This window comes from Neophocaena asiaeorientalis, unplaced genomic scaffold (genome assembly GCF_003031525.2).
Source record: "Neophocaena asiaeorientalis asiaeorientalis breed wild unplaced genomic scaffold, Neophocaena_asiaeorientalis_V1.1 scaffold188, whole genome shotgun sequence".
NCBI classification, from domain to species: domain Eukaryota; kingdom Metazoa; phylum Chordata; class Mammalia; order Artiodactyla; family Phocoenidae; genus Neophocaena; species Neophocaena asiaeorientalis.
Genome location: NW_020174156.1, coordinates 5,368,861 through 5,395,651, shown reverse-complemented (window position 1 = coordinate 5,395,651; position 26,791 = coordinate 5,368,861). Strand labels below are relative to the sequence as shown.

The window sequence follows — 26,791 nt, the reverse complement described above, 5'->3', positions numbered from 1 at the left end:
TCTACCCACAAGACACTGCACTTGTGGCAACACAAAGCAGAATATGAGACTCAGTGTCCAGTCTCAGGGAGATCAAAGTCTAGACTTCAAGGAAAGAAAAAATCGTCATTGAACGGGATCTGGAAGAATACATGGAAATCAACAGGTAGAGATGAAGAGATGGGAATTCCAAGTGAAGAAAACAGTCTCTGTAGAGATGCAGAAACTTGCATCCATACAGCCTTCACTGGCGTGGGGAGTGGCCCAGAAGAGCTGGTAAGAAGGGAGCTGCAGGAGAGGAAGTGATGGAAGAGGATCCTGCAGACCTAAGGAGGGACACAGTCACAAAGAGCCCCTTCTCTCAAGAACATTCATGATGCCAGGCAACTCTTACAATTTGGACTGTCCTCTGTTGAAATTTGATGCCCTGTAGGAAGATTGACATTCTGAACCATGTTTGCACTTGAGACATCAACTTTCTGAAACCCAGGCTAATCAAATGAAAGAGCCAGTCTGTGTTTTTTTGTCAGCTCTTGCCTCTGCAGTCACAAATATCATAGAGAGAGAAACCACATTCATAAAAGATCCCAGTGTATGAAGTACCTAATTTCATCGTTCATTTTGGAGAAGGGGAAAAAGATTAAAATATTGACATGTTATGATATGATTTTTAAATAAAACTATAAACCTTCACAGAATTTCAACTAAAACAAATAAATGAGTAAAATTTTACAATACTAGTTAAAAGAGACCTAAATAGACAATAAGTTCCATAATAGAGAAATCCAAGTTAAATTCTTTCAAAAACTATCAGTCACTTTCTTTGTTTACTGTGACATAGTTTGTATTATTGTTGTCATAACTGAAACCACTATGATATTAAAATATCCAAAGTCAAGAAACATATTTCTAAAAAAAAAAAAAAGAAACATATTTCTATTTCCAATTAAATCTTCTCTAAGAAAATAAGCGTTGTTTTTTTTTTTTTAATGTGGGTAAAAATGCAAACAACTTCATTCTCACTTTTCAGAGAAAATGTCAGCTTAACTCTAAGCCTACTGAAAAAAATTTTTTTAAGTTGTTGGAAAGGTCAAGAAGAAAAAAATATTTCTGGAATTTCTAAATTTTGATGACTTTAATACACAAGTTCTATAACAAAGTATGTTATATTTTTACTGAAATTTAAAATCTCTTAAAAGACACTTGCAACAAATGTTTATTATAGATGGAAATAAGACTAGAAAACGAATCTAACATTTTTATTCAGTTGCATAAATTAGCCATGGTATAGATATAGATATGGATATAGATATAGTAATAGATAACATATATAATATATTTAGGTATGACAGAACATATATGACATACATGTATGTGTCACAACTAAAAGCAACTGTGATCTGTGATGGACTAAGGGAAAAAAACAGGAAGTAAGCCTTTAAAATAACTGATCTTCTATTACTTTGGTATTGACATTTGAGGAAAAGTGTGTTTAAGTATAAGAAATTAAAAAGAAGTCTTTGTGTTTTTGAGTCTAGCGAAATATTACAAGGTTTCAATTAACCAGAACACTCAGAGCTATTTGAGTGTTGTTATTAATTGAAATTTTTCATCGCATCAAGATTGACCAAAAGGGGGAAAAAACCTTTTTTAGTGGCAGATATTTCTAAAATGTATTAATGCTTCTTTCTGTATTACTAAGTACAATAACACTATACCTAATTCTTTCTTTGAAGAATGGAGACATTACTGTCCTCAGGGCTATTACTCAGTGCATCTTTCCTTACAGAGTGGTACCCAAATGTAATTGTCAGAGATGAGCTGAATATATACTGACTGTGGGGCATAACTTGGAATCTTTAGTATCCTTCAAATGAGGTTGTTTGTTTATAATTTTTTCTTCTAAACATGACATTTTCTGGAAAACTTAATTGAGGGTACTGGTTAATTAGGTTTTTGTTTTACTATAACTGAACAGATTATAAGTGGCTAAAAGGAAATAGTGTGATATTGTTAATCTGTGGAGGAGGGAAGAGTAATGGTAAATTTTCAGACAAATTTTGATAGATTTAAACCATTTTGAGCTTTCTTCAATTTAGTGTTTAGAGGAATAGCTTAAGTGGAGAATCTAAGACCTTTTATACTTTCTGGGAACCTTTTAAAAGCTTAGTAAACTCTGGCATATGTTGTTGTGGGAAAAACTAGGATCTTAAAGAAATTAATTTTTTTCTATACACGTAACATCTATCTAGAATTAGAATCAATTTCAATCTGTCTAATGAAATATCACTATCATGTTGTTGCTTTTATCTTTGAAACTGATAGATCATAATGTATTATTTAGTAGGTTGAAATAAGTTCAGGCCAGATCTCTTTTAAATGTTAATTTAATCTATTTTGATATATATCTCACATTCAGGAGGAAGAAAATGTAAGGGATAGCAGAGAATCCTTCTTTAGGAGATTGAGAAAAACTTCGTAGGCAATTTAAAATTAACGTTATCAAATCACTCTTTTGCCTGTAGTGACTTGGGACATAGATTAAAGACATATTTCCAGTATAGGCGATATAGGCAATCTGCCTAAAGTAGGGGGTAGAAATGACTCAACACCTCCATGAACTCAATGGTCCACCAAATGGTCTGAAGGTTCTAGTCCTTCAGAATTTAGAAACAAGATATGAATGTGGTGTCAATTTGTAATTCATCAGACAAACCAGTGAACTCATTAGTAGAAATATGTACTTTTAGAACTGCTAGAGATGTTTTAACACTCTTAAGGTCTTCTATTGTTGAATCCTTTCTTAGACTTTGAAAGTTGAAGGTCATCTTTTTTATTGTGATTATATAACTTTGATTGAATAGATTTCCTAATATGGCCCTACCATATTAGGGCCCTACCATTGTCAACCCTAGAGCACATAACACAGTCTGTGAATTCATCAGCAATCTAATGGTATCTTGGAGTTTTGCAACTGCTACCTGAATGAGCCAGATCCAGATTTGCCTTGTTTTTCTATTGTTAGGGGAAGTCCATTAGCTTTTACGTTTCATTATAGTGTTGCCTTATCAAATTACTCTTTCAAAATAATAAATAGTTCTTTCAGATACTGTAGACACCCAAATACATATGGAAAATAATTTACTCAGCTAATGGGATTTTGCTGATTTTTAAAATTATTAGTGTATATTGAGTTCTCACTTCTACATGTTGTCGCTAAAATCTCAATTCAAGTTTGGGGACCAACACACAGCTCCTACTGGCACTGGCTGACCACTCCACGCAAAATCTTCGTCTGCATTTCTTTTAGGTAACACTCCCTGACAAGTAGGTCATAGTCCCTGATGGGATATCACCATAGTGGCCGATTTTGGCCACCTGGGTTCAAAATTTATAGTTTTCAATATCCACAAAGTCCTTTTGATCAGATTAGAAATCGCAAAAGGAATTAACTGAGAAGGCTTACAATAGACCTGTAACTGAATTGTCTTTGGATGTTTCTAAACAATTTATTGAGGTACGAAAGTAAGATTACTTTGTAATCATGAGTAGTTTTTTCATTATTGTATTAGTTTACTAGGGTGTCCATAACAAAGTGCCACAAGTTGGGTGGCTTAAACAACAGAAATTTATTTGCTCACAGTTCTGGAGACTAGAATTCTGAGATCAAGGTATCAGAAGGATTGGCTTCTTCTGAAGCCTCTCTCCTTAGCGTATAGATGGCTGTCCTCGTGTCTTCACATAGTCTTCCTTCTATGTCCTAACATCCTCTTCTTAGAAGAAATCATATTGAATTAGGGCCCACCCTAATACTTCATTTTAACTTAATTATCACCTTAATAAAGACCCTGTCTCCAAATACAGTCACATTCTGAGCTACTGGGTGTTAGGCCTTCAATATATGAATTTTGAGGGGGCACAATTCAGACCATAAGAGTTACTAATCTCAACTCATTAGAAACTGGTTTCTCATTACCCCTAGTGGCTAGATTCAGCATCCTGGCCTTGCTTTGGAGCCTTGATTTCTCTGCCTTATAAGTCCTTTTTTTTTTTTTTTAACATCTTTATTGGAGTATAATTGCTTTACAATGGTGTGTTAGTTTCTGCTTTATAACAAAGTGAATCAGCTATACATATACATACATCCCCATATCTCCTCCCTCTTGCGTCTCCCTCCCACCCTCCCTATCCCACCCCTCTAGCTAGTCACAAAGCACCAAGCTGATCTCCCTGTGCTATGCGGCTGCTTCCCACTAGCTATCTGTTTTACATTTGGTAGCATATATATGTCCATGCCACTCTCTCACTTTGTCCCAGCTTACCCTTTCCCCTCCCCGTGTCCTCAAGTCCATTCTCTATGTCTGTGTCTTTATTCCTGTCCTGCCCCTAGGTTCTTCAGAACAATTTTTTTTTTTAGATTCCATATATATGTGTTAACATACGGTATTTGTTTTTCTCTTTCTGACTTGCTTCACTCTGTACGACAGACTCTAGGTCCATCCACCTCACTACAAATACCTCAATTTCATTTCTTTTTATGGCTGAGTAATATTCCATTGTATATATGTGCCACATCTTCTTTATCCATTCATCTGTCAATGGACACTTAGGTTGCTTCCATGTCCTGGCTATTGTAAATAGAGCTGCAGTGAACATTGTGGTACATGACCCTTTTTGAATTCTGGTTTTCTCAGGGTATATGCCCAGTAGTGGGATTGCTAGGCCGTATGGTTTTGATTTAGGTCATCCCAAGCCTGGTCTCCTATCCATACTGTGACTATTCTCTGCCTCTGTTGCTGTTATTGAAATCTCTTTACTGCTTTCATACCTATTGCTCCTCTTACATTCCATATGGCTTCTAAACTCAAGTTTATTATGGTGGTTTCTGTAATAACCAAAAACTAGAAACAACCCAAATGTCTGTCAACAGTTTAATGGATAAATTGTGATATGTACTGAAATGATGATGAAATACTATACAGTGGATAGAATGTAATAACTATTGCTACTTACTCCATGGATGAATCTCACAAACATAATATTGTATCTTTTGCTACCTACTTCATAAGGACACTTAGCCCACAGAGTCCATGAGTTCAGCAGTAACCATTCAGAGTCAATTAATATTTATTGAGTACCTACCATGTGCCAGGCATTGTGGAAGTGCTTTCATACATACTTAATTCTCATAAATTTATGAAGTAGAAATACAACATTTCTATCCTGTTTTCAGAAGGTAAAATGAAGCCTTAGAGAGAATAATTTATAAAAGAGCTGGGACTTGAAACTCTGGTCTTCTGACTCCAGTCCTGGTATTTGTGCCAGCAGGCCACGCCATGCAATCCTTCTTCCCCTTCCATTGACCATGCAGGCTACACCAGCTCCATTAGCTGTTAATTGCATGGCCACACAGTGACTGAGGCTCATCACTCCGGTGTCTCTCCATACTTTCCCTAACTCCTCTCCCCAGAGTGAGAAAGACTGTTCATCCTTTTAAGGAACCAGAAGGCATGAGGGAGGATCCAACTCACACACTGCCGATGACCCCCCCAGAGGACTATCAAGATAAGAATAGATGCCAGAGTCTGATCCAGAATTTTAGAATAGAAATGCCCAGAGCCTCAGCTTCTCTCTTAGAACTGTTTCAGGGAAGTCAGGCAGATGGAGTGTACCTTAGCTGAGACCTTTTTGGCTAGTAGCTTATGAATTTAGCCTAGTTTCTGTAATTTAGTTTTCCTAAGTTATATCAACAAAACTGGAGCTTTTGGTGACTGGAGAACAAGCTGGTAAAAAACTTGCACCTGCCAGAAAATGAGGAAAGATACAAAGAAGGCTACTGAGTAGTCAGACTCCAAGGCCACAACTCTTATTCATAAATTAGTAATAGAGTTTGCCTGAAACATTCATAAAGGGGAATTCAAGTTCACTAGTTACTAGCCCTCCTCTAGAAGGAAAATGTACACAGTGTATGTATTTTTGAATTTGCTATCTCAAATTCAAAAATTTGGTAACAATATATTTACCACATGGTCTTTACATCTACGAGGGCCTCTCACTGTTGCGGTCTCTCCCGTTGCGGAGCACAGGCTCCGGACGCGCAGGCTCAGCGGCCACGGCTCACGGGCCTAGCCGCTCCGCGGCATGTGGGATCTTCCCGGACCGGGACACAAACCCGTGACCCCTGCATCGGCAGGCGGACTCTCAACCACTGCGCCACCAGGGAAGCCCCACATCTATTTTTTAAAAGAGGTGGGATTCAATTTCTTTGCTCTAAGATAACAAGAGTCAATATTGAAAGGCCTCCAATTTGGTAGGGGGATGGAATTCTTTCTTCTGACTTGTTTTTTTACTTGGTAAATAGATTTTACTTACTAGGGGCAAGACGTTGGGGGATGCATCTAATCACCGATAAGAAAAAGAGTTTCACCGGTAATCAAATCAATTCAAGGGAACTGTTTCATTGTCTTAACCACATATTTATCTACAGGGATTCTTATTTGTTATATTTTCTTTGCAAAACTTTCCAATCAAGAATATGTGGAAAAGACGGGAGTGGTAAAGAAACCAATTTTTTGTACATGGTTCCTCCCAATTTTCCACACCACTATCCTTCCACATTTTACTATTTTGTCTACTATACCACCTTGGCTAATTTCAAGCACTTAGAAACCAGACCTCAATACCTCTTCTCCTAACCCCTCCCAGAAAGAGGCCATGTCTCACCTCTCCCTATGCACCAAACACCACTGATTCAGCAGAATTTCAGCAACTATTTATGCTGGTGATGAATGATTCTCATAACACCTTACTTTCTCTTAAGTGTTGGATATGTATCCATTTGTACAAGTAAGATACAAGTAGTCTGGAGTATTTGTATTTGGGAGGATATTTTTTGAAAAGAAGAAAATAACAAGTAATCTTTAGGACTTTGTATTTTCAGTCTTTTTCCTTTTGCTTAAAAATAACCCCCCTCCCCCAAAAGCCTGTTTTGCAAATCATCTGAGGTATTTAACAAGGAATTGAAAATAACAAAAGTAACCCTCTAATTACCATTGCATTTTTTTGGTTACATATTTCACACAATCATCAAAGGCCTCTCAAACATAAATATATTTATATAAATAACAAATTTGGGATTTATCATACCAGAAAGGAAAACGTATCATACCAGAAATTAAACATTACTTCTGAATTATTGAATATGTATTATTTATGTCATCCTCAGCATAAGCCAAACAAGGTCAAAAGAAAACAATTTTTTTTAATCAGACCATTTTAGGTAACAAAAGTTGCTTCCAGGTGCATAATAGAGAAACTCAGTATTAAGGCAAAATAGGTTCCAAGTAATTTAAAGCTACGATAATCAGAGTAAGCCTGATAGTAAAACTTCACTAATTGAGAACTGGTTATAGATAAGTGAACAGTGACTCATGTGACTTTGACCGTTTGTCAGGAAAGCTTGCTAAGCAAACAGAGTAAATATGCCTAGGGACAAGGTGGGAGTGAGATGGGGAATGTTTAACCTTCTCCAAAGAACAAATGGTAAATTGTGGACAAATGGATCTTGTTAATTAAAAAGAAGTCTTATCTGTCCTTCAGAGCCAATTTTAAGCGTCTTTACTTGGTAACATTTTATTAATTTTAATGAAATTTTATTTAGATTTTATTTTTATTTTGAAACAATTTCATTTCTTTAAATGTCTAAGACTTTTTATGTAATTCAAAATCACATTCTGTCAGAGTTGGCCATATTACGTGATTTCAGTACCTTCACGTGAAAAAGGTATTTAATAGTTACTTGTATTTACTGAGTGAACTTGAGTGTCTATCACTATACCAAATAACGCGAAGTAGTTCAAAAGAATCGAGCACAATCTTTGCTCGAACAAGGTAGTTTCAATGATGAGACAGTCACAGAACATTTTACAAAATAAAGGATTATAACAAGGTCCCTGGGAGGAGCTTAATCTCCATGCGCAACTCAGGAATTTTGGGTATGGGCAATCCTGTTCCTCAAGTGACCCACTGTGAAATTAGAGAAAATGACAAGAGATGCTTTGGGACCAGTTGGTGACTCTGGTCATTGAGGGCTGATTTTTTTAAAATAAAAGTAGAGATAGAAATGGACTCCACTTCCTCAAAAGTGCTCCTGGATGGTCAAGAACACACCCTGAGACAGGAGAGACTAAAGTGCTTAGGCCTATTTTCTGAGGGAGAGACCACATTTTAAGAGTCACATCACTTTTACACACCAGTGTTTTCTGCTTCAGGCCTAAATGTTCCAGGTTTTCTGAGGGTGTTTTAAGAGCTACAAGATGAAAGCTACTGATTGGGCACCCATTATGATTGGTAAGTACTGTTAGGGGAGACTCCCTGAATGCAAACAAAAATAGTAAGAGCAGCATTGGTGGTAAGGGGGCCTGTTAGGGCAGGAACAGCTGCTGTGGAGGTGCTGGGGAGGTGATGGAAGCAGCTGCTGCCGAAATGGACTACCCAGAGGTGAGAGAGCGAGCAGCCCCAAGGACACCACACTGACTATGGAGAAGACACAAACCCAGGGTCACCTTATGCACCAGCACAGTGGACACAGTTCAGAGGGCCCAAGATACTCTTAAGGACCCATAAAATTGTTTTAATTATATCTTTCTTAAAATCAGAACCCCCTAAATGACTATTAAAATAATGAATGTGTAATAATAAATTCAGTCTAGATTATATTTTTCTTGATACAGCTTATCATAAAATACAGTCTTCTACATTTTTTTTTAATGGAGGAAGGGGCCCATGAAGGCAAAAGTTTGAGGGCCTATAAGAGTCATAAAGACCCCCTACACCAATCATTCAGGCCAAGGACGGTGCGTGTGCATGCGGGGGGTGTGGAATCGCAGCAACTTTCACGTGTGGAGGTTTAGAATTAAAGAGATTGTTATCCACGACTCTCCCATCACCACATACACGTACACCACACACAACAAAAAGTGCCAAATAGCACATAAGAAAAACCGAGGGCATAGGAGTTATATGGTAGAATGTAATTAGAATCAGTCCTCATTCACCTCAAAAGACTTCATTGCAAAGGTGATGGTTTGGAGAGTCATCTGGGAAAAACAATGCTGGAGGGGGAAAAAAAAAAAGTAAGAGAGGAAGACATGGAGAATCAACAAATCAACTAGATGTCTTCCTTTTAAATGCCGTGTGTCATTATTTTAACTAGAGGCATCAATTTCCTTACTGCAACTTGACTACCCTTATTAAGGAATCAGTAATCATATTATTTCCAGCTATAAACAGATCACTGAACCAATGGTGAATTCATATCATTTTTCAATTCCTCATATGAATTGCTAGTTAAGAAAAGAGAGCATTCCATCCATGCTTCCCAATTGTTTACATCTAGATCTGTGCTTCCTTCAGGATGTTTAGAACCAAGGATTGATTTAGATTTAGTTCTATTTGTACCACCTTTAAAATTTACAAAACATTCTGTTGGGGGCGGAGATGAGTTAAATGTTACCATGATAGAACCAGCATGGTTTGGAAGAAACCATGGTTGGAACCTTTCTACCTTGGAAGAAATCTACAGGAACACACAACTAGGAGAAGAAATAATATGGTAGGCAAAGATCGCCACCATTCATGGAACATTGATCTGACATTTTCCCATGTTGAAAGAGAAGTTTGAAGAGAGCATGACACTTATCATGACATTTACCTTCCCCAGTAAAAGAAAGTTATCCTGGCTCTGCACATGAGAGATGAGAATAGCCATCAGAAATTAGCCTTTTTGTGGCCAGTTTCCCGCAGGTGCATGTTAAGTTCAGGGTCTGGAATTTATGAGATATATAATTTTTCAGTATATGCAATACTGAATATCATTTCATTTCAAACAGTGTTGCTAAAATGATCTAAATGGCAGGTATTTGCTTACATGTATGTATGTATGAAGAAATATATTCAATACATTCACATTTGTAAACTTGATTGTAGTTTGTCTATCCTTAGAACAGTCATCCTAAAAAAACTGTTTAATATCCAATATTGTAAATATAAAATTTGGGGGGAAAATGCATGAAAATGTTAGGGTTGCTATTTTAACTTTCTTGTTTCTGTTTTTTCTCAATTTTTGGCAATAGCATATATTAATTTTACAATCAGAACAAAAGGAAGACTGTTATTTAAATTCATATATTAGCTAATTTAGGGTTAGCAGAGATGTCTAGTATTGTAGTCTTTTACTCTTCCCCTAATTTATCTCCGTTTCTTCTGTTTAATATCTTTGATAAAGAGCCTCTGTATTATTGTCGATAGATTAAGAATAATAAAAATAATTTTTAAGTTACAAACTCCATAGTAGCAGTAATAGAATCTGCAACTAGAAAATTGCTTACAAATGGACTGTGTTACTCTGAAATTACTTATTTTATTTCATGTGTCCAAAATAGATCTCAGGGGCTTCCCTGGTGGTGCAGTGGTTGGGAATCCGCCTGCCAATGCAGGGGACGTAGGTTCGTGCCCCGGTCCGGGAAGATCCCACATGCCGCAGAGAAGCTAGGTCCGTGAGCCATGGCCGCTGAGCCTGCGCGTCCGGAGCCTGTGCTCTGCAGCGGGAGAGGCCACAGCAGTGAGAGGCCCGCAAAAACAACAACAACAACAACCAAAAAAAAAAAAAAAACCAAAATGGATCTCAGGAAAATCCTAGTAAAGATGGCATTTCATGGCATTGAGTTAGCATTTAATAATAATTGGAGAGACGCTAAAGCTTATAAGCCTATTAAGATCTACAGAACAGAAAAAATTGTGTGTATGTGAAATGTTAGGTTCATTTTCTAAGAAGATAGGAGAAACGAAAACATTTTGTTAGACATGTGCTCATGAGTGAAGTTATGGATGGCTGATTCTTTTTGACCATTGCAGACTAAAGAAAATATTTCTCCAAAATATCTGCTTAGATCCATACTGTGCAATTATACTGAGAAGTGGTTGCTGCCCCAAACTTGGGTGATACCATTGGAAACCCTCCATTTAGGGCAGTTGATGAGGGCAGAGTGGAAGAGCCCTCCCACCCCTAACAAAGCTGGATGGAGAGAGAACAGTGTGGTAGAGAAGGAAGCACACAGGCTGGGAGGTGGGTCTGGTTCCCGTCTGGGCTTAGCTTTGAGGCCTTTGTCAAATCACACCATCTCTGAGCCTCCAAGCCGAAAAATGTCTAGCAAAGACCGTAATACCTATGCCACAGGGCTCTCATTAGATCAATCAAGTAAAAACATGCAAAACACCCAGCAGAGTGCTCAGCACACAGTAACTTCTCTAAATAGGTTAGATCCTTCCCTGTGAGACAGGCCTAGAGCCCACACCTTCTCATCTGAGGATACCTCATAGCTTCACAGCCTGGTATCCAGCCTGAGAAGATCCTGTGACTTCCAATATTTTCTACTCTGTTTCTTATATTCTATATTTTAAAAAGAAGAAGAAGAAGAACTGGGCCAAAATTGAGTTTTCTTAATAAATGTTAGTATCACTTGCTACACTCTGTGTTTCATTCATTTATGCCTGGTGTTATAATAGAAATTAATTAAAAAGATTATTCACAAGAATTATTATTTGTTAGAAAAGCTACTATTTTATATATTTCATTTGTGAAGAAACAAAATGATAAAAGATTTTTTTTTAAAATCAAAGAATTGGGCTTCCCTGGTGGCGCAGTGGTTGAGAGTCCGCCTGCTGATGCAGGGGACATGGGTTCGTGCCCCGGTCCGGGAAGATCCCACATGCCACGGAGCGGCTAGGCGTGTGAGCCATGGCCCCTGAACCTGCGCGTCTGGAGCCTGTGCTCCACAATGGGGAAGGCCACAACAGTGACAGGTCTGCGTACCGCAAAATAAAAAATCAAAGAATTTTCTACAGCAAATCACAAAAAAAGAGAGATGTTTCCCTTTATGCTGATACTGTTTTCTAAACAGTCAAAAGCATCTCAAGAGATTCAATAAGGAAGTGGGAAAAGGTGATTTTGAAGTATTATTTGGAAAGAAATAGGCTGAAATAATTGCTAGAGGGTGTCATGATGCGATAATCAACTTGTAACGTTTCACTATTCTCTTGTGGCTAGAATGACATATTTAGAAGCATACCGGTTTAATGTAATCTAAATCCATTTATATGCTTAAGTGTGTAGTCAGTGTATGTTTCCTTTTTGCTGTCTTCATGATATTTCAAATAATAGATTAATATTGACCTTATGGTGTAGTTGTATTTAGAAAATTGAGCTTGAACTATGGATAATTATGTGTATATATTTCTTACAATGTTTTAAGACACTGGATTAAAAAAAAAAAAAAAACCTGCACAGTGGAATTACTGTCAGCCCTGAAGAGCTGCTGATAAGTCAAGTTGTATAGTTTCATGAATTGCCAACTCAGTTATCAGACAGGTTCTGAATTCTAGAAGCATTATCCCACAAGATAAATGGACAAGTCAGAAATGACACAGCTTGATTTTAAGGTACCAGGTGGAGGTGGCAATACAATCTGGGGGAAATCTTGGTTTGATATATGAGTGCATTCACGTGATTTGGCAGTGGTTTTAGACACCATGGAGATGTCACGTGGCCGACCTTCCTGCTCTGTTCTCGGACTATACCACACTTGTGAAACAGTGAGGCTCATGGGGTAATAACTCAAAAGCCAAAAGGCTGTAAAGCAAAAAAGTTGCTAGCAGGCACTAACCTGGGTGTCATGACTCTTTTCAGGTAGTAGGTGTAACCTTGAAGAAAAAGTGGCACTGTCTTCAAAAAAGTGACCTGACCCTGGCTTTGGTGGGTTTTTCTGCAAGAAATAAAAAGCACCGCATGTGTTTATTATACATCCTTTCTAGCTGACCACTGCTTTGTTCTAGAGTTCAGCATGAAAGGACTAATTTTTGTTTTCTTTTGTTTTTGTTTTAGTGAAATGGCATGTCCGTTGCTAATTCTAGCTATTATAGTTGCACATGTGAAAAATACCTATACGTAGTTTATAGATTGGTAGCATTTCAAATAAATGGTATACTGAAATATTGACCTGAAATTTTTTGAGATGCTTATCAATTGATTTTTTTTTCTTAGCCCAAGAAAAGAGTCTGAATCATTATTTTTTAAATTTTACCTTGTAACATTAGATATGTTTTAAAAAATATATTAGGAATTTAAATATAAGCATGCCACTTTGTTTATTGCTATATTATTAAACCTCTTGGAGCATGGAAAGAATTCTTCACAAGTGATTTTGCTCTTTTGAAAAAAATAAGCTGCAAAAATATTTGTTAAACTATATATAGTCTGTCAATGAGGGTAGCTTATAAAGGTATACTGAGCTTACACTATGTAATGTTTTATCCAAATAATTTTTATATTTTGAAAAAATGTCAAATAGTTTAAGAGTGCCATAAATCTTTTCCCAGAATTCAGAACTGTATGTATCTCTATTTTAGGAAGATGACATTGCTTCATTAAAGGAAAAACCTGGATCATTATGCACCCCAATTTGTATGCAGTGAATCACTGTTGCCCTTTATTCTTCCAGAATTCAGTTAATCTAAGGATTGTGCCCATATAAACTTTTCAGAACACATAAGAAAAACCACTGTTATATCTGATGAATAAAATCTCTAATAGTTGATTTTCTATTATAGAAATAACACATTATCATTCAATAATGCTAGTTTTTAAGTTACAAACCAAAGAAACAAACTTTCAGCATTGTAAAGAGATTCACACATTTTTAAATGTAGTAACTATACAGAAAGTTTTTCTTTGTTCCCATAAATAAAAGCTGCCACTCATTACATTTTAGAAAGGCAATGCCTGAACAAATGGACAATGTTCTGCTTCTTAGAGTCAACCTACCTTTTAAATACTTAAAGCCCTGTGCAAACCAAAGATAATAATGTAATTCTATCCTCTTTAGTTGCATAGAGACTGTCAAGATTTATTAACCTCTGGAGTTAATTGTGACCATAGCTCTTAATTCCCTTTCAGACAACGGACCCTCATATGTCCATTTTTGTTTCTTTGCCTATATCTCTGTGTGCTACGTTTGTATTTTAAGTAGATTTACAACAGAGATATTCACGTGTGCACTTAGTATAAGGTTGTTTTCTCCAGAGAGGCTCTGCCCAGAGACCAAAGAAAATGGAAGGTTTTGTTTTTGAAGTGTTTAAAGATTATTTAATTTTTACATAGTATGAGATGTTGCTAATTGGGTTGGGAAGGTGATATTTTGTTTTTTGTTTTTTTCCCTTATGCCCTATCTACTCTCAAAAACTTAATAATCTGGTAAACTAAAACCCCAGAAAACCAACATACCCCTTTACAGTCTATAGTTATGCTTGTATGAGGCCAAAAAATTGTAGATATCAGTATATCATTGCCTCTATTATTAATCATCCTTTATTTACACCTGGATTTATGAGATTCTCCAATTAAAAGACATTTCTAAAATTCTATTAAATTTGTTTGATCTCAAGAACATTGAGAGTTGCAAATTTTTTTCATACTACCTCCCCCAAATAAACAAGCTGGGTGAATTCCTGTGATGTTAGGCTGCCGAAGAATTTTTAGAGGTTTTATGACATGTTTACTTTTTATGCCCAATCCACTCAAAAATGACAGACTCCAGAGGTCACCGAGCAGAAGTCCTCTGTGGGAGTGAGACCCTGATCCTAATCCCTAATCCAGACTCCTCACTGCCATTCAAAACACTTAGGGATTATATAGGAATAAGTTTTAAATGAACATAACAGACAATCTATAGTGTTTTTAAATCAATACTATAAAAATTGTCATGTCATGTAAATTGCCTTAAAATATATTATACATATAAAATACTATGTTAAAATTAAATGTAATATGTCAGCTGTAAAGGTGAAAAAGTAGCTAACTAAAAAGTTCACAAATAATCTTTTTTCAGATTTTGTGTGTTTTCTCCTCAGCCAAAAGCCTCAAGATTCACTTGCAGCAGACTACCTCTTCATTTATGTTGGATTGCTCTTTAAACATTAGAATATCTTGTGATAAACAATAAGTTAAAGATTTCTCCTGACACAAGTCATTGTTGATTTCACTGTTATAGGGAAAAGGCTCTAGGGCGGCAGATAAGGCTGTTGCCATGGTGATGAAGGAGATACCGAGGGAGGAGTCTGCTGAAGAAAAGCCCCTCCTTACTATGACATCACAGGTGGGCAGACCCTTAGGGTTCCTGTAGGAAGCTGACATATGTTAATATATCAGATATTGTGATTCTTAACTAGAAAAAAAAAACCATTAACTCGATCCAATTTTTTTAAAAACACAGTTTCAATGAAACAATTATACAATATAAAATGAAAACCAAAATTGCTAAAAAAAAAAGGAAAATTCCATCATTTAGTTACTTATTCGTGGATATTAATTTTCATTACTAAACTTTAGTTAAAAAAAGAAAAAGAAAATATATGTGCAAGTAAAACATGTCGCTTCTTTATAAAGGAGTCTTGTTAACAACTTTGGGAAAGAAATAACAATTAAGCTAACGGTACATTTGAACAACAACCAAAAAAAAAAAATCAAATTCCTATGAATAAATACAACTTATATTGCATACATATGTCAGTTTACCAGTAGAATATCTAAAATTTCTTAAATGTTAAATATATTTATGTTGTGACTATGCATACTACGTATGTCTATACATATTTATGTGGATAACTAATTTACAGGAATGAGCCAGAAGTCCCTGAGTCTCCATGCAGAAAATGGCATTGGTGGCCCCTCTTCTACTTAGTGACCTTGACAACAAAAATATCGTCTCTATTAAAAGCACATGAGGGGCATTTTCAGTATTTATTATAATAAGTATAGAAAAAGATTTGCATTTGTATGCAAAGACACACTGAGAATGAATCCTGTATGTCCTCAGGGACTTTTGAAACACCCTGTAAAATCCACATACATATGTATGTATAATATACTCATCACCACTCTGTGGAACTATCAGTTTTAAATTCTTAAATGCAAAATTACTTACTTGCATTTATCTTATAATTTAGATTAGATTGTTATCTTAAACATTTCTTTTTTTTCTCCATAATGCAATAGTAAATACAGTGATTCAGTTCCAATTATATGAACATGTCTAGATTTAGAAAAATGTCCATTTAAATTCCTCATGAAAGGCATTTATATCAAAAGCTAAATTATGGCAACTTATTTTTAGAATATCATCAGATCACATCCCCAGCTGCTGCCAACATGTGTGGTTTCATTTCGTTCTAAACACTATGTTGTAAGTAATGAAAATTATAATAACATATAACATCAAAATTGAATAATTAAAAAGTTATAAAGATTCCCAGGACTTTGGGATAATCTTATGTTGTGAGGTTTTTGTTTTTGTTTTAATCCAAAAGAGGAGATGTTTCTTCCCAATGACACATAGTCATAGTTGGAAAGAAATTTGCTTAATATTTACCAAGGGCTCCATTGTTTACTTAGTTTACATAGTAAAACATACACAGTTTTACATTGATCTCCTGCCTTTGTAGAATCCATATCCAAAATATACAGTCCTCAGTTCCTCAGGAGGATGTTATGGGAGGTGAGAGCCACTTGGAGTTCTCGGCTAATGGTAGAGCCATATTCATCAGTAGATAAGACCTATCCAAATTTGCAATTGGCATAGTTGTGCTGCAGCATATTATTTCAGGACATCATGATTTAGGACGGGCTCTAGTGCCCAGAATTCTTTTTCTTCAAAACCATGCATTGCTATGTGCTTTCCAGTAATTCTTTGCAAATGTCCAAAATTACCACTATAACCTAAACTTTAATTTAAATTTAATGCAAAATAAGAATTTTGATTTTTTTAATTAGAAAAGAAACTGTAATTATTACCATTTTCTCATATTCAGAACATTTGTGTGTACCAAGTTCCTTCTTTAATCCCTGTCTAATGTTGCATTAGCCGTCTTTGAGGTAATAGTTACAATTTTACTGCATGAAGGTGATACAGTGCTTTCTTTGATGCATCATATTCTTGTTGCATAGTGACTAGTTTATGAATCAGCAAATGGAGAGTTCTGATTCATAAAATGCAATGCACCTATTGTATTGATAATCTTATGGAATTAATCCTGTGACAGCTGTGATACAATTATTTCTCAGTCAAATGTGGTTTTATTAGTTGATATACTTTTTCCACTACACACAAGTGGCTTCTTCCCTGCTATGCACCAGTGGCATGCACAAGCCAAAAAGCAGCAGAATGATCTGAAAAAGTGAGTACTTCTCATGGCAACCACAGCATCCAGTCTGTGTACCATACCACATTCTTACTCGTTATCTTGTGTGAATGTATTAGTGTCTTGAAACATGTCTGTCCCATGTCTCCTGTAAAGCCCCTGTGACATAGTGCTACATACTGCAGGACACATTGACTCATCTTCATCACTGGTGTGTCGATGCCAGCTGCTCATTCACAGATTCCAGAAATGTCTGAAGCTAATTGCTGCTCTCTCAATAATGTCTTCAGGACAATCATAATTGTTAAAATACAGAATAAGTCCTTGAAACACTGAGTCCCTAATTTGTTTAGTAACTGTTCATTCCACAGATTCGTAAGTGTAGAATAGTTTATATTGAAGCATTTTTGTATTATGTGATCATTAGGATCATATTTAGAGAGATTTAGCCAAGCATACTCCATTCAAGTCATTTATAGTACCTTGAACAAATTGAACAAAACAGAAGAGTTGGCCAGGTGACCTGAACTCAAAAATTGTCGGACCCCTGAGAATTGCTCTTTTTGTTTCATTTAATTATTAATTCTTTGCTAAACAATGTGTCAAGCTCTTCATAGTAGTTCAAGTTCATGCTGTCCTAGACTAACACTTTAAGTCAAACTTTAAGTCAAACAGTATGGAAACAAATGTGCATTGATGAGAGGTTTGAAGGGAAAAAATATGTGAACCATCAAGTCTTGGAGGAAATAAGAGTTTTTCTAGACCTGTGCTGTTCACTACAGTAGCCGCTAGCCACACATGGCTATTGAGTGCTTTGTGGATATCCCGAATTGAGATATGCTGTAAGTATAAAATACACACAAGTTCTGAAGATTTAGTCCAAAGGAAAATAATGTAAACTATCACATTAATAACTTTTATATTGATTACATGTTGAAATGATAATATTTTGGATATATTGGGCTAAATAAAATGTGTTATTAAAATTATTTTCACCTGTTTCTTTTCACTATTTTTAAAGTGGCTACTAGAAAATTTAAAATTACCAGGCTCTCGTTATATTTCCATTGAACAGTACTACTCTAGACTGTAATGGTATAAATAAATCCAGCTTGAGGCTAGAAGGGAAAACTATGTGCCAGAAGATTGAGCATAAAATAAAAAACTATGTGCCAGAAGATTGAGCATAAAAATAAAAAAATTTTTATTCTTCTTTATGAGAATGAAATGGCTTTATGGAATATTTTTCTCTCATAAGGAACCTTCATAAATTTTCATTTTAACCACCTCCCCTGGTACTTTTGTAAGTAAGGAATAGCCCATTCATTTTTTGCTGTAGAGCACAGTGTCTTAAAACTATGTGTTCCAGACCTCTTCTTGTCGAGGGAATTGTTTTTTAACTCAGGCTTTGTTTTTCTATCTGTCCCCACCCCTTATAGTTTGATACTGATTTAATTTAATATTGTGTCTGATAAAGATAAAAAAGTAATGTCCTTGATTGGAAAAACATTCACAAGGCTGCTAAATACAGTCTTGTCTGGGTTTTCTGTTACTAACTTGAAACAATTGCTTTAATTATATTCTCCTTCCTGCCTTGATGTTAGTACTACCCAAGCTGTAAACAATAATATTTGTTCATTTCCCCATGAATAGATTCACATTTTTATGTCTAACTATCCTGTCAGGAAAATATTTGTTGTCAGTTGGTTGACATTTAGATGAAGTCAAAGAGTTGAAAATTATCACATGGTTATCCTTTACAGGAAGATCCACTGAGACCCATATAAAGAACTGGGGGATGGGGCAGTGCCATTAGTACTATTAGCTCATAAGAAATTAATTCAGTCGGGTGGCAGAATTACCATGAAAAAGCCTTCAAAGGCTGAATACTAAGGGGTGCATAGTAATGTTTCAGTTGTTTCCTCTTTTCAATGGATTGAGTCAGTCAACTTAGTTTTAATATGGTGACTATTTTGATGGGCTTTGCACACGTTTCTAAACTTGGATAGGACTAATAAAGCCATAAACAGTTTAATTATAAAATTATGAATGAAAACCTACTTAACCAATGACATATATTGTACTTTTAATCAAGAGAGTGCAAATAATAAAGGAATTTTCAAAATGCATAAAGATATGTCTATTGAAAGCATATTTGTGTTTTTATTTATATAAAAACAATCTTAATTTTTCTATTATTTAGATGAGATAAAAAGACTGGTATATTTTTACAAACTTTTTAATCAACATTACAAGTACGAGATATTTGTCAACTGTTTTTTAGCTTATTCGCTTCAGTGTTTTAACTTTTAAAATTATTCTTTAAGTACTAAAATGTTTCAAAATAAAAACAGAATATTTTACTTTAAACTAAAACATTAGATTGAGATCATCAATCTGAAGTGTAAAATTATAGAATAATGAGTTATTATCCTATACAGACCTTGTTTTCTCACCTAAAATGTATTTTGGTTTGGAGTTAATTCTTAGTGATATGAGCTATCACAAACTTTAGCTCTATATTTTTTAATGAAACACCTAAGCAATATATTGTTTAAAGATAAAAAAACTTAGACTTAAGTTACAAAAAAAGCTATCTTTAATGCACTGGAGCTTAAGTAGCAGGCAGTATTTAAAAACAAAATATTCTCCTTTCATCTTGGTTAAATATTCAGCTTAGATCATATAATAATTTAATTTTTTAACATTCAAATTAAGTAAATTCAAGTTGAACTAAGGCAAATGTATTTTTAGACAAAGTTTTAAAACAGACAATAATTCGTTAAAGGTGGATGATATTGTCTGCACTCTGCTCAACACTAAACACAGTATTGATATAAAATAAGAAGCAATTTTGTCCTGTGGTGGCTACTATTAGCCACATCAACTGACCGGTCTGACTAAGTCATAAGTAAATTGAAGGCATTTGATTGAATATTTCATTTACAACCTATGATTACAAGGAAGGTGTAAAGGATCAATAGTCTTGAATTCTGAGTGACAAGAAGCTCCTACATGCGAGTTCTCACATGTCTTCTTAGTTCTGCTGCTTCCTTTCATTTCCATCCATTGACTGTGTAAGGGCTTCTTCTCAGAATCTCCAAATTTGAATCTCTGATTTAAAATCTCTGAGTGAGGTAGTGGTGTTATTTCTTGAAGTACCACTGGCTTCCCGCTTGCATTGGTCCGTGTCCTGCTTCCAAAGATGGAATGAGGCAGTTCCATGCCTTTATTTCCATATTTCTCGTTAGGCATTCATTCTTGGCATTTTTGACTTCTTGGTAGAAGCCTTGCATTTGGAAATGTTCCTTTAGATACCTCTAGGTTTCCAAGCATTTCAATGATGTGACAGTGGGGGAAAATGGACTTAGATTTGCAGTTTAAAATTTGCCAGGAATTTAGTAAACATTTCTGAGGACCACTGGCCTCTCTATGAGTTGATCAAACCCCATATGAAATTGAGGATGCCCATGCAATCATTCTTTTATACAATTCACCATTCAATTGGACTGTATAAAATCAGTCAACATTTATTAAACTGCCACTATGAGATACAAAAATTAATTGGATAAGGTCTCTACCTTCAAAGAGATCACAGTCTAGTGGGAGGAAACAGGTGAAACTAAGGTTATAAAATTGGGTAAAGCATGGGAACGCAGAGATGTTGTAAGAAGGCACTTGCCACCTAGAGCTGAAGAAGGTTCCCAGACAATGTATCAATAGAACGGGGTCCTGAAAGAGAAATAAGAATCTGTCACCATTAGAAAGGCCTTTGAACTAATCTAAATATTGAGAAGAGGACAAAGGAGGATAATAAAGGAAAATTTTAAATGTAAAGTTGAAATAAAGGCCTTAGCAACTAATGAAGCGGGTCATTTTAACTTAGTTAAGATCATCTGATTGGACCAAAATTGCAATCACTCCCACTCAGTTATTCAAAAAAAAAATTGGAAACCTTTTGACTCACCTTTTATTATTTTTATAACATCAATGTACTCTGTGCCAGAAGGATGAAATGAGGTAAGTTCATAAAGTATTTTCAAACTGAAGGAAGTAATTCTAAAAGGAAGTGAATAAGCTCTATCCTACCAATGAATAAAGACAGAATAAATGGCATACAATTTGGGAGTAAAGCTTAGGGGAACTATTTGGGGGATTCAGTTCAGTTTGCAATATTACTTTATGGCCTAAAAGGTTTGCTTATTCTCAAGTCACCATAGGAAAACCATAAATTTGTTTGAAAATCAGGAGGGAGGCATGTGAAAAGCCATTCTTATCTATACAAGTAAAAATAAAATGGGACTTAGTAGGGCTAAAATAATGATTCTTAAATTCATCTGACTGAAGATACAGTTCAAAATTGGACTGTTTGAGATAGATATTTTTATATTTTCAGTTTCTGCAAAGTCACTGTCCCAGTTGGTAGCCATTTATTGAGCCCCTCTTATATGAAAACATTCTATTAGAAGTTGTGAAGGGTATAAATATGAGTAAGACACAGCCTCTTACCTCAGAGTTAATAACAAAAGATTTTTTTCATGATATCTCCTATTTCATCTTCCATATCTCAATCAAAACCCAAAAACCTTCAGTTCCCAAATTACCTTTCCATGCTATCTGAAATCTGGCCTTTCATCCTCTTCACCCTTGAGCCCTGCCACTATCCCCACTCCAATCTCAGCATTTCCCAACAGCTAAATGGTGCTCTAGCTTGAAAAGCACAGACTCAGAAAGTAATGTGAAGTTTCCTCTTTGATTTGTATCTATGGAAGAAAGTCACAGGAACAGCTCAGTTATGGGAACGGGACAGACATGTTATGGAAACAACTCCAGTCCAGGGGTGAAGTGTGGTCACAAATAAGACAGTAGGTGTGGAAAAGACCTTATGAGGAGAAGCCACAACTTAGTCTTGGGCTCTCTAGGGTCTCTCTGAATAACCTCCTCTTTGGTATTCTTTTCTACCTATGCTGAGAAAATCTGAGTGCTAGAAGTGCTCTCCCTAGAAAATAAGTCTTTGGTTTGAATGAGGAGAGAGACTCAAAAAAAAAAAAAAAATCCTATTACCTCTGATAAAGCAGACTTGCCTAAAAGGATAGGCCTTTCAATTAATTGTGGCTGTCCTTTGTTTTTCCATTTAGATATTTATGTGGAAAGGTCTTACTTTCTAGAATTCTTTTATCAAATTTAGACTAATTTTTCAGTGTTTGCAATTAAAAATATCTACAGAAATCTAATACCCTGGTCTTCTAAAACCATAGATAATCTAGGTCTATTCTACACACCTACTCACAGAGCTATGACTTGGAAATAAATTATTAGTCCTTTTATTTACAAAGGAATTTAATTGTATCCAAAGTAAAGAAAAAGTATAAGGGGGCTTTTGTGGAATATAAATCACAGGTACCTTTTACATAAAAATGGATATTTCTCAAGACCAGGACTAAGAGAATAAATTTTCTTAGTTATCTATCAGACTTCTTCAGAGAAATAATGGCTAACAAAAAGAGTTATGACATCACACATATGTCATACGTATTTTAAAGTTGAAGTTGTATTGGTTGTATTGAGTTTTTGCACCTTTTTCACTTTAGCCTAGGTCAATAAGACCTAGTAGTCAGAATGCACAACTTAATAAATGTAAGCCTGTTACAATAAATTCTATGAGTATAGTGTGGTGCCATATTTGATGGTGACCTTCATCTTCCATGATGTTTATAGCACAGCAGAATCCATCTCTCCCTTGACAGCTGTGAGAATGACACAGCCTGGAGGTAGACATTGTTGCTACATCAAGACCACATCACCATGGTGATATCATACTAGATGGGTTCAATATGCTAAGCATATATGGCTAAAAGGGCAAGTTCTCTCAAGAAATACACATTAATGTATGAGTCTTTAAGAAATTGCATAAACACAGTTTTTACATGAGCTACCTATAAATGAAAAACAGATCCCAGAAAGCTAATCATATTTTCAGAAGAGCTGGCATAAACCATGGCATTTATAAAACTTCTAATATATTTTATCCCCAAAACATGAGAAGCTCATAGTCCCTCAACATTAAAAAATATTTCAATATAAATAGGATGGGTGATACCCAAGAATGTTCAAATTCAGAAAACAAAATGCAAAGAAACTCAAGAGTTTTGTTCATGGATTAAAGGAGTATCCCAAAAACAAAGGTTACAACCAAAACAGACCTCAGATAATTTAGAGAAATCTGTGAGTCTTTATACATAGTAACACTAAAACTTATAATTGAAAATTTTTCTATCTCTATAACTTGAACATTAAAAGAAAATGAGCATTCTTAATGCTTAGAACCCTCGATAACATGTACAAATTAATGAGTGAAATTAAATTGCCAACTCTATCTCAAAATCTTAGACTTCAGTGAAGATCTGAGATTTATCCATGTTAAGATAATAGCATGAATGTGTAAAAGTACCAAAGGTGCCTCTTGGTTTTCAGTCCCCGAATAATCACTAATGCTTTCATATTCCTCCTTCACCAATAATAGAATTGCATTTTTCTTCCCATATTTACCATTATTTAGGTCTCTTGTCAGGGTCCATAAGCTCTAAGCTATAATACCACTAACATTGCCAGAGAAATAATGCAGTGAAAGTGAGTCATAGAAAATATTTTGATTTGGTAATACTTCAAAACACTTCATTTGTTATTTTATGTGTCTCTTAAAATACAGCCTTGCAAATAAGTATTTTAAAATCTAGAGATTTTTTGGCACAGCTTTTTCCTATAGCAAGTAGAAAACTAGATGACTATGCCCATTTTAAGAAAGGCCAATATAAAAACTCCCCCAAAACTAAGACAGTTCTTTTAGGGACTAACCACTTGTGTTATCTTAAGTGTAATTTTCCCCTTACCCTTAGAAACAGAACTTAAGGATGTTTGGATTCAAAGAGGTCCAGAATAACTGAAAGTAAATAGTTGGCTGCCACTGATAATGAGAACTAATAAATATCAAACTGAATGATTTCTGAAATTAGAGAAGAAGCCAATGGGGAAATATAATTGAATTGACAGAAATCTCTTTTACATACAGATTTTCACAAACATATATACTGGATACCTGTACAGTTAACAATACTTCCTACTCTCTCAAAATACTTGTTATGCACTACAAAAGCATTCCAAGGAAATGTAAGGAAGGGTGTGTGCCTTTAGGTGACTTGAGCTTTTTAAGAGAGAGAGAGAAAGAGCATTTATCCATGCACACGGATCTCTGTGTGTGTGCATGCTGTCACTACATAACAATGACTGACCAGTCCTGAACAGAATGTGTCACCCCAGGGTCTGAAGCCATGGTTCCAGGTCTCAGTGAGAGCTTTTTTTCCAGATGAAGAGTGAGATTGGCCCTTAGGAACTGTGATTCAATAGGTGTCATATTCTACATACTGAAATTAGAGAATAATTCCAAAACCGTTCTAGGAGGAGAAAAAAAGCTTGAGGTTTGAAAACTGAAGTTGGCTGCCTCAAAAATATGACAGTGCTGAAAGGCTCATTCCCCATCCCCTGATTTTGTTTTCTTTCTTGCCTCTACCCTATTACTTATTGATTGATTTATTTTTTGGTAGGCTTGCTATTCTCATTTTGTTGCAAGGCTGCATTTTAATTCATCTGATTCTGCAATTGGACAAAGTCCTTTGACACCTGTGTTCATTTGTTCCCAGCTGGTGAATGAACAGCAAGAGAGCAGACCCCTCCTGAGTCCCTCCATCGATGATTTTCTCTGTGAAACCAAATCGGAGGCAATAGCAAGGCCAGTAACGTCCAACACAGCCGGTAATTCTTTCACTTTTAACTTATCCTCAAGTGGAGTTAATTTTCATGATAGAAAAATGCACATTTTCTTTCCACAATGCATTTTAAGTGGAGAATAATGTTTGCAAACAAATGAAATTTTAGAATATATACTGTTCAATATAAACCAATAGATTGCTTTTCTTTATAAGAAACTCCAATGGATATTATCCAGCCAATTTTGAAAACATTAGAGTACCACTATTAGCAATGAATCATTTTTCAATGCCAATTTTCTTATGTACATCTTTGCATCTCAAGTCACATCATATAGGAATTCTTTAAAACAAAGGCATCTCTTTCAGAGTAAGGTTTTTCAAGTTCTGGCTGGAAATATTTTGTGTGACAAAAGTCCAGTAAGATAAAAATATAGGCAACCCCTTCAAGTGGATTGAAATCACAATTAAAATGTCCTAGAGACTTGGGATATTATCGAGACAATTTTATTTTTTTGTCATATAAATGGATTAGTTGCTCCTTCTTACAACAATTTATTTGAACATTGTTCTGGAATTAAATATAATCAAACAGTAAGCTATCTGTATAGGGACTAATAAGTTGTCATCCAATGAGTGAATGCAGGATGCCAGTGTATCAATCACACCTTCTCCAGCATCCTCTGCACTTAAATTCTCACTAATTCAAAAACTAAGTCACTTAGGTACAGCCCACTCTGAGGCCACAATGGAAGATTTGACTCAAAAGCTACTTGTCGCCTTCTGGATCAGCGGCAGCCTTTCTGCATTGGTTTCATTCAGTCAACATTCACACTCAAAGGCATGTTGTTCAAATAAGAATGAAAGAATGATGTCCAGAATCAAACAACAAAGGTTATATTGGATTGCAGGAGAGAATTTAATGGGGGAAGGAGAGGATAATTATATACTGTCTTGTTAAAGTTCATTTCATTTCCCCATCATGTCCTCAGCCTGCTGCTTCCTGGCATAGTGTTATTATACTTTTAAGTAAGTGAAGAAAATCACAGGTGAAGGAAATTGTGATTTTTAAGAAATGCTAAAAATTACAACAATAAGAGTAACTAACACAAGATAGAGGCACTTTATGTGGGAGTGTAGTCTACAGTCTCTGGAGTTAAACTTGGTGAATTCCAACCCCAACTCTGCCACTTAGCAACTCTGTGTCCTTGAGCAAGTTGCATAAGTAAGTCTATTTCCTCATCTGTCTAGTAGTAGTAAGATCTATATCTCATAGGTTACTTGGGAAGATTAAATGAAGCAATCTGTGTAAGTGCTAACACACCAAAGCAATCATTTTCTAAATTCAACTACCGCTTTGAGTAATCAAGCAAATAAAATTGTACTTGATACATTTTAGGCAGGAAATGAAACAAGTTCAGATCCTGTCAGATCAGTTTCATCCTCCTTACCTATGAAACTGGAGCTCACCCCTCCAAAACTGAGCTACCCCCAGAAAAATACAGAGGAGCCTTGTGTCTCTAATTGCAGGAAAATCCATGAAAATGGGGTACACTGAGAAATTCCCGCTGTTCTAAGAAAAAGCTGCGAAGCATAATTCTCAGATCTTGATTCCAGTACCCTCTACAACTCTCAGGAAGGATAGAACTAAGTCACATAGGAAGGGCTCACCAGAGAGAGCAACATAATATCCAACTCAAAAGCTGCTTTTCACCTTGATTTTTCTAGCATATAACAGAGAGACCTGTGAAATACTGGAGGAAATTACATATTCAAAAGAATATGTAATTTCTTGCAAT

The 26,791-nt window shown here is 35.5% G+C and overlaps 1 protein-coding gene across 3 annotated transcripts in view; it reads left to right on the top strand.

The window, feature by feature from the left end:
* The window catches only part of PEX5L (peroxisomal biogenesis factor 5 like), a 185,185-nt gene that overhangs the window by 59,414 nt on the left and 98,980 nt on the right, over positions 1-26,791 (top strand). For 2 of the 3 annotated variants that reach the window (XM_024755108.1, XM_024755107.1), the window contains exon 3: positions 24,927-25,038. In XM_024755108.1, coding sequence (XP_024610876.1) covers positions 24,927-25,038 — 112 coding nt within the window. Of the gene's footprint in view, positions 1-15,087; positions 15,189-24,926; positions 25,039-26,791 lie in introns of those variants that run through there. The other variant, XM_024755109.1, reaches the window with a different exon arrangement.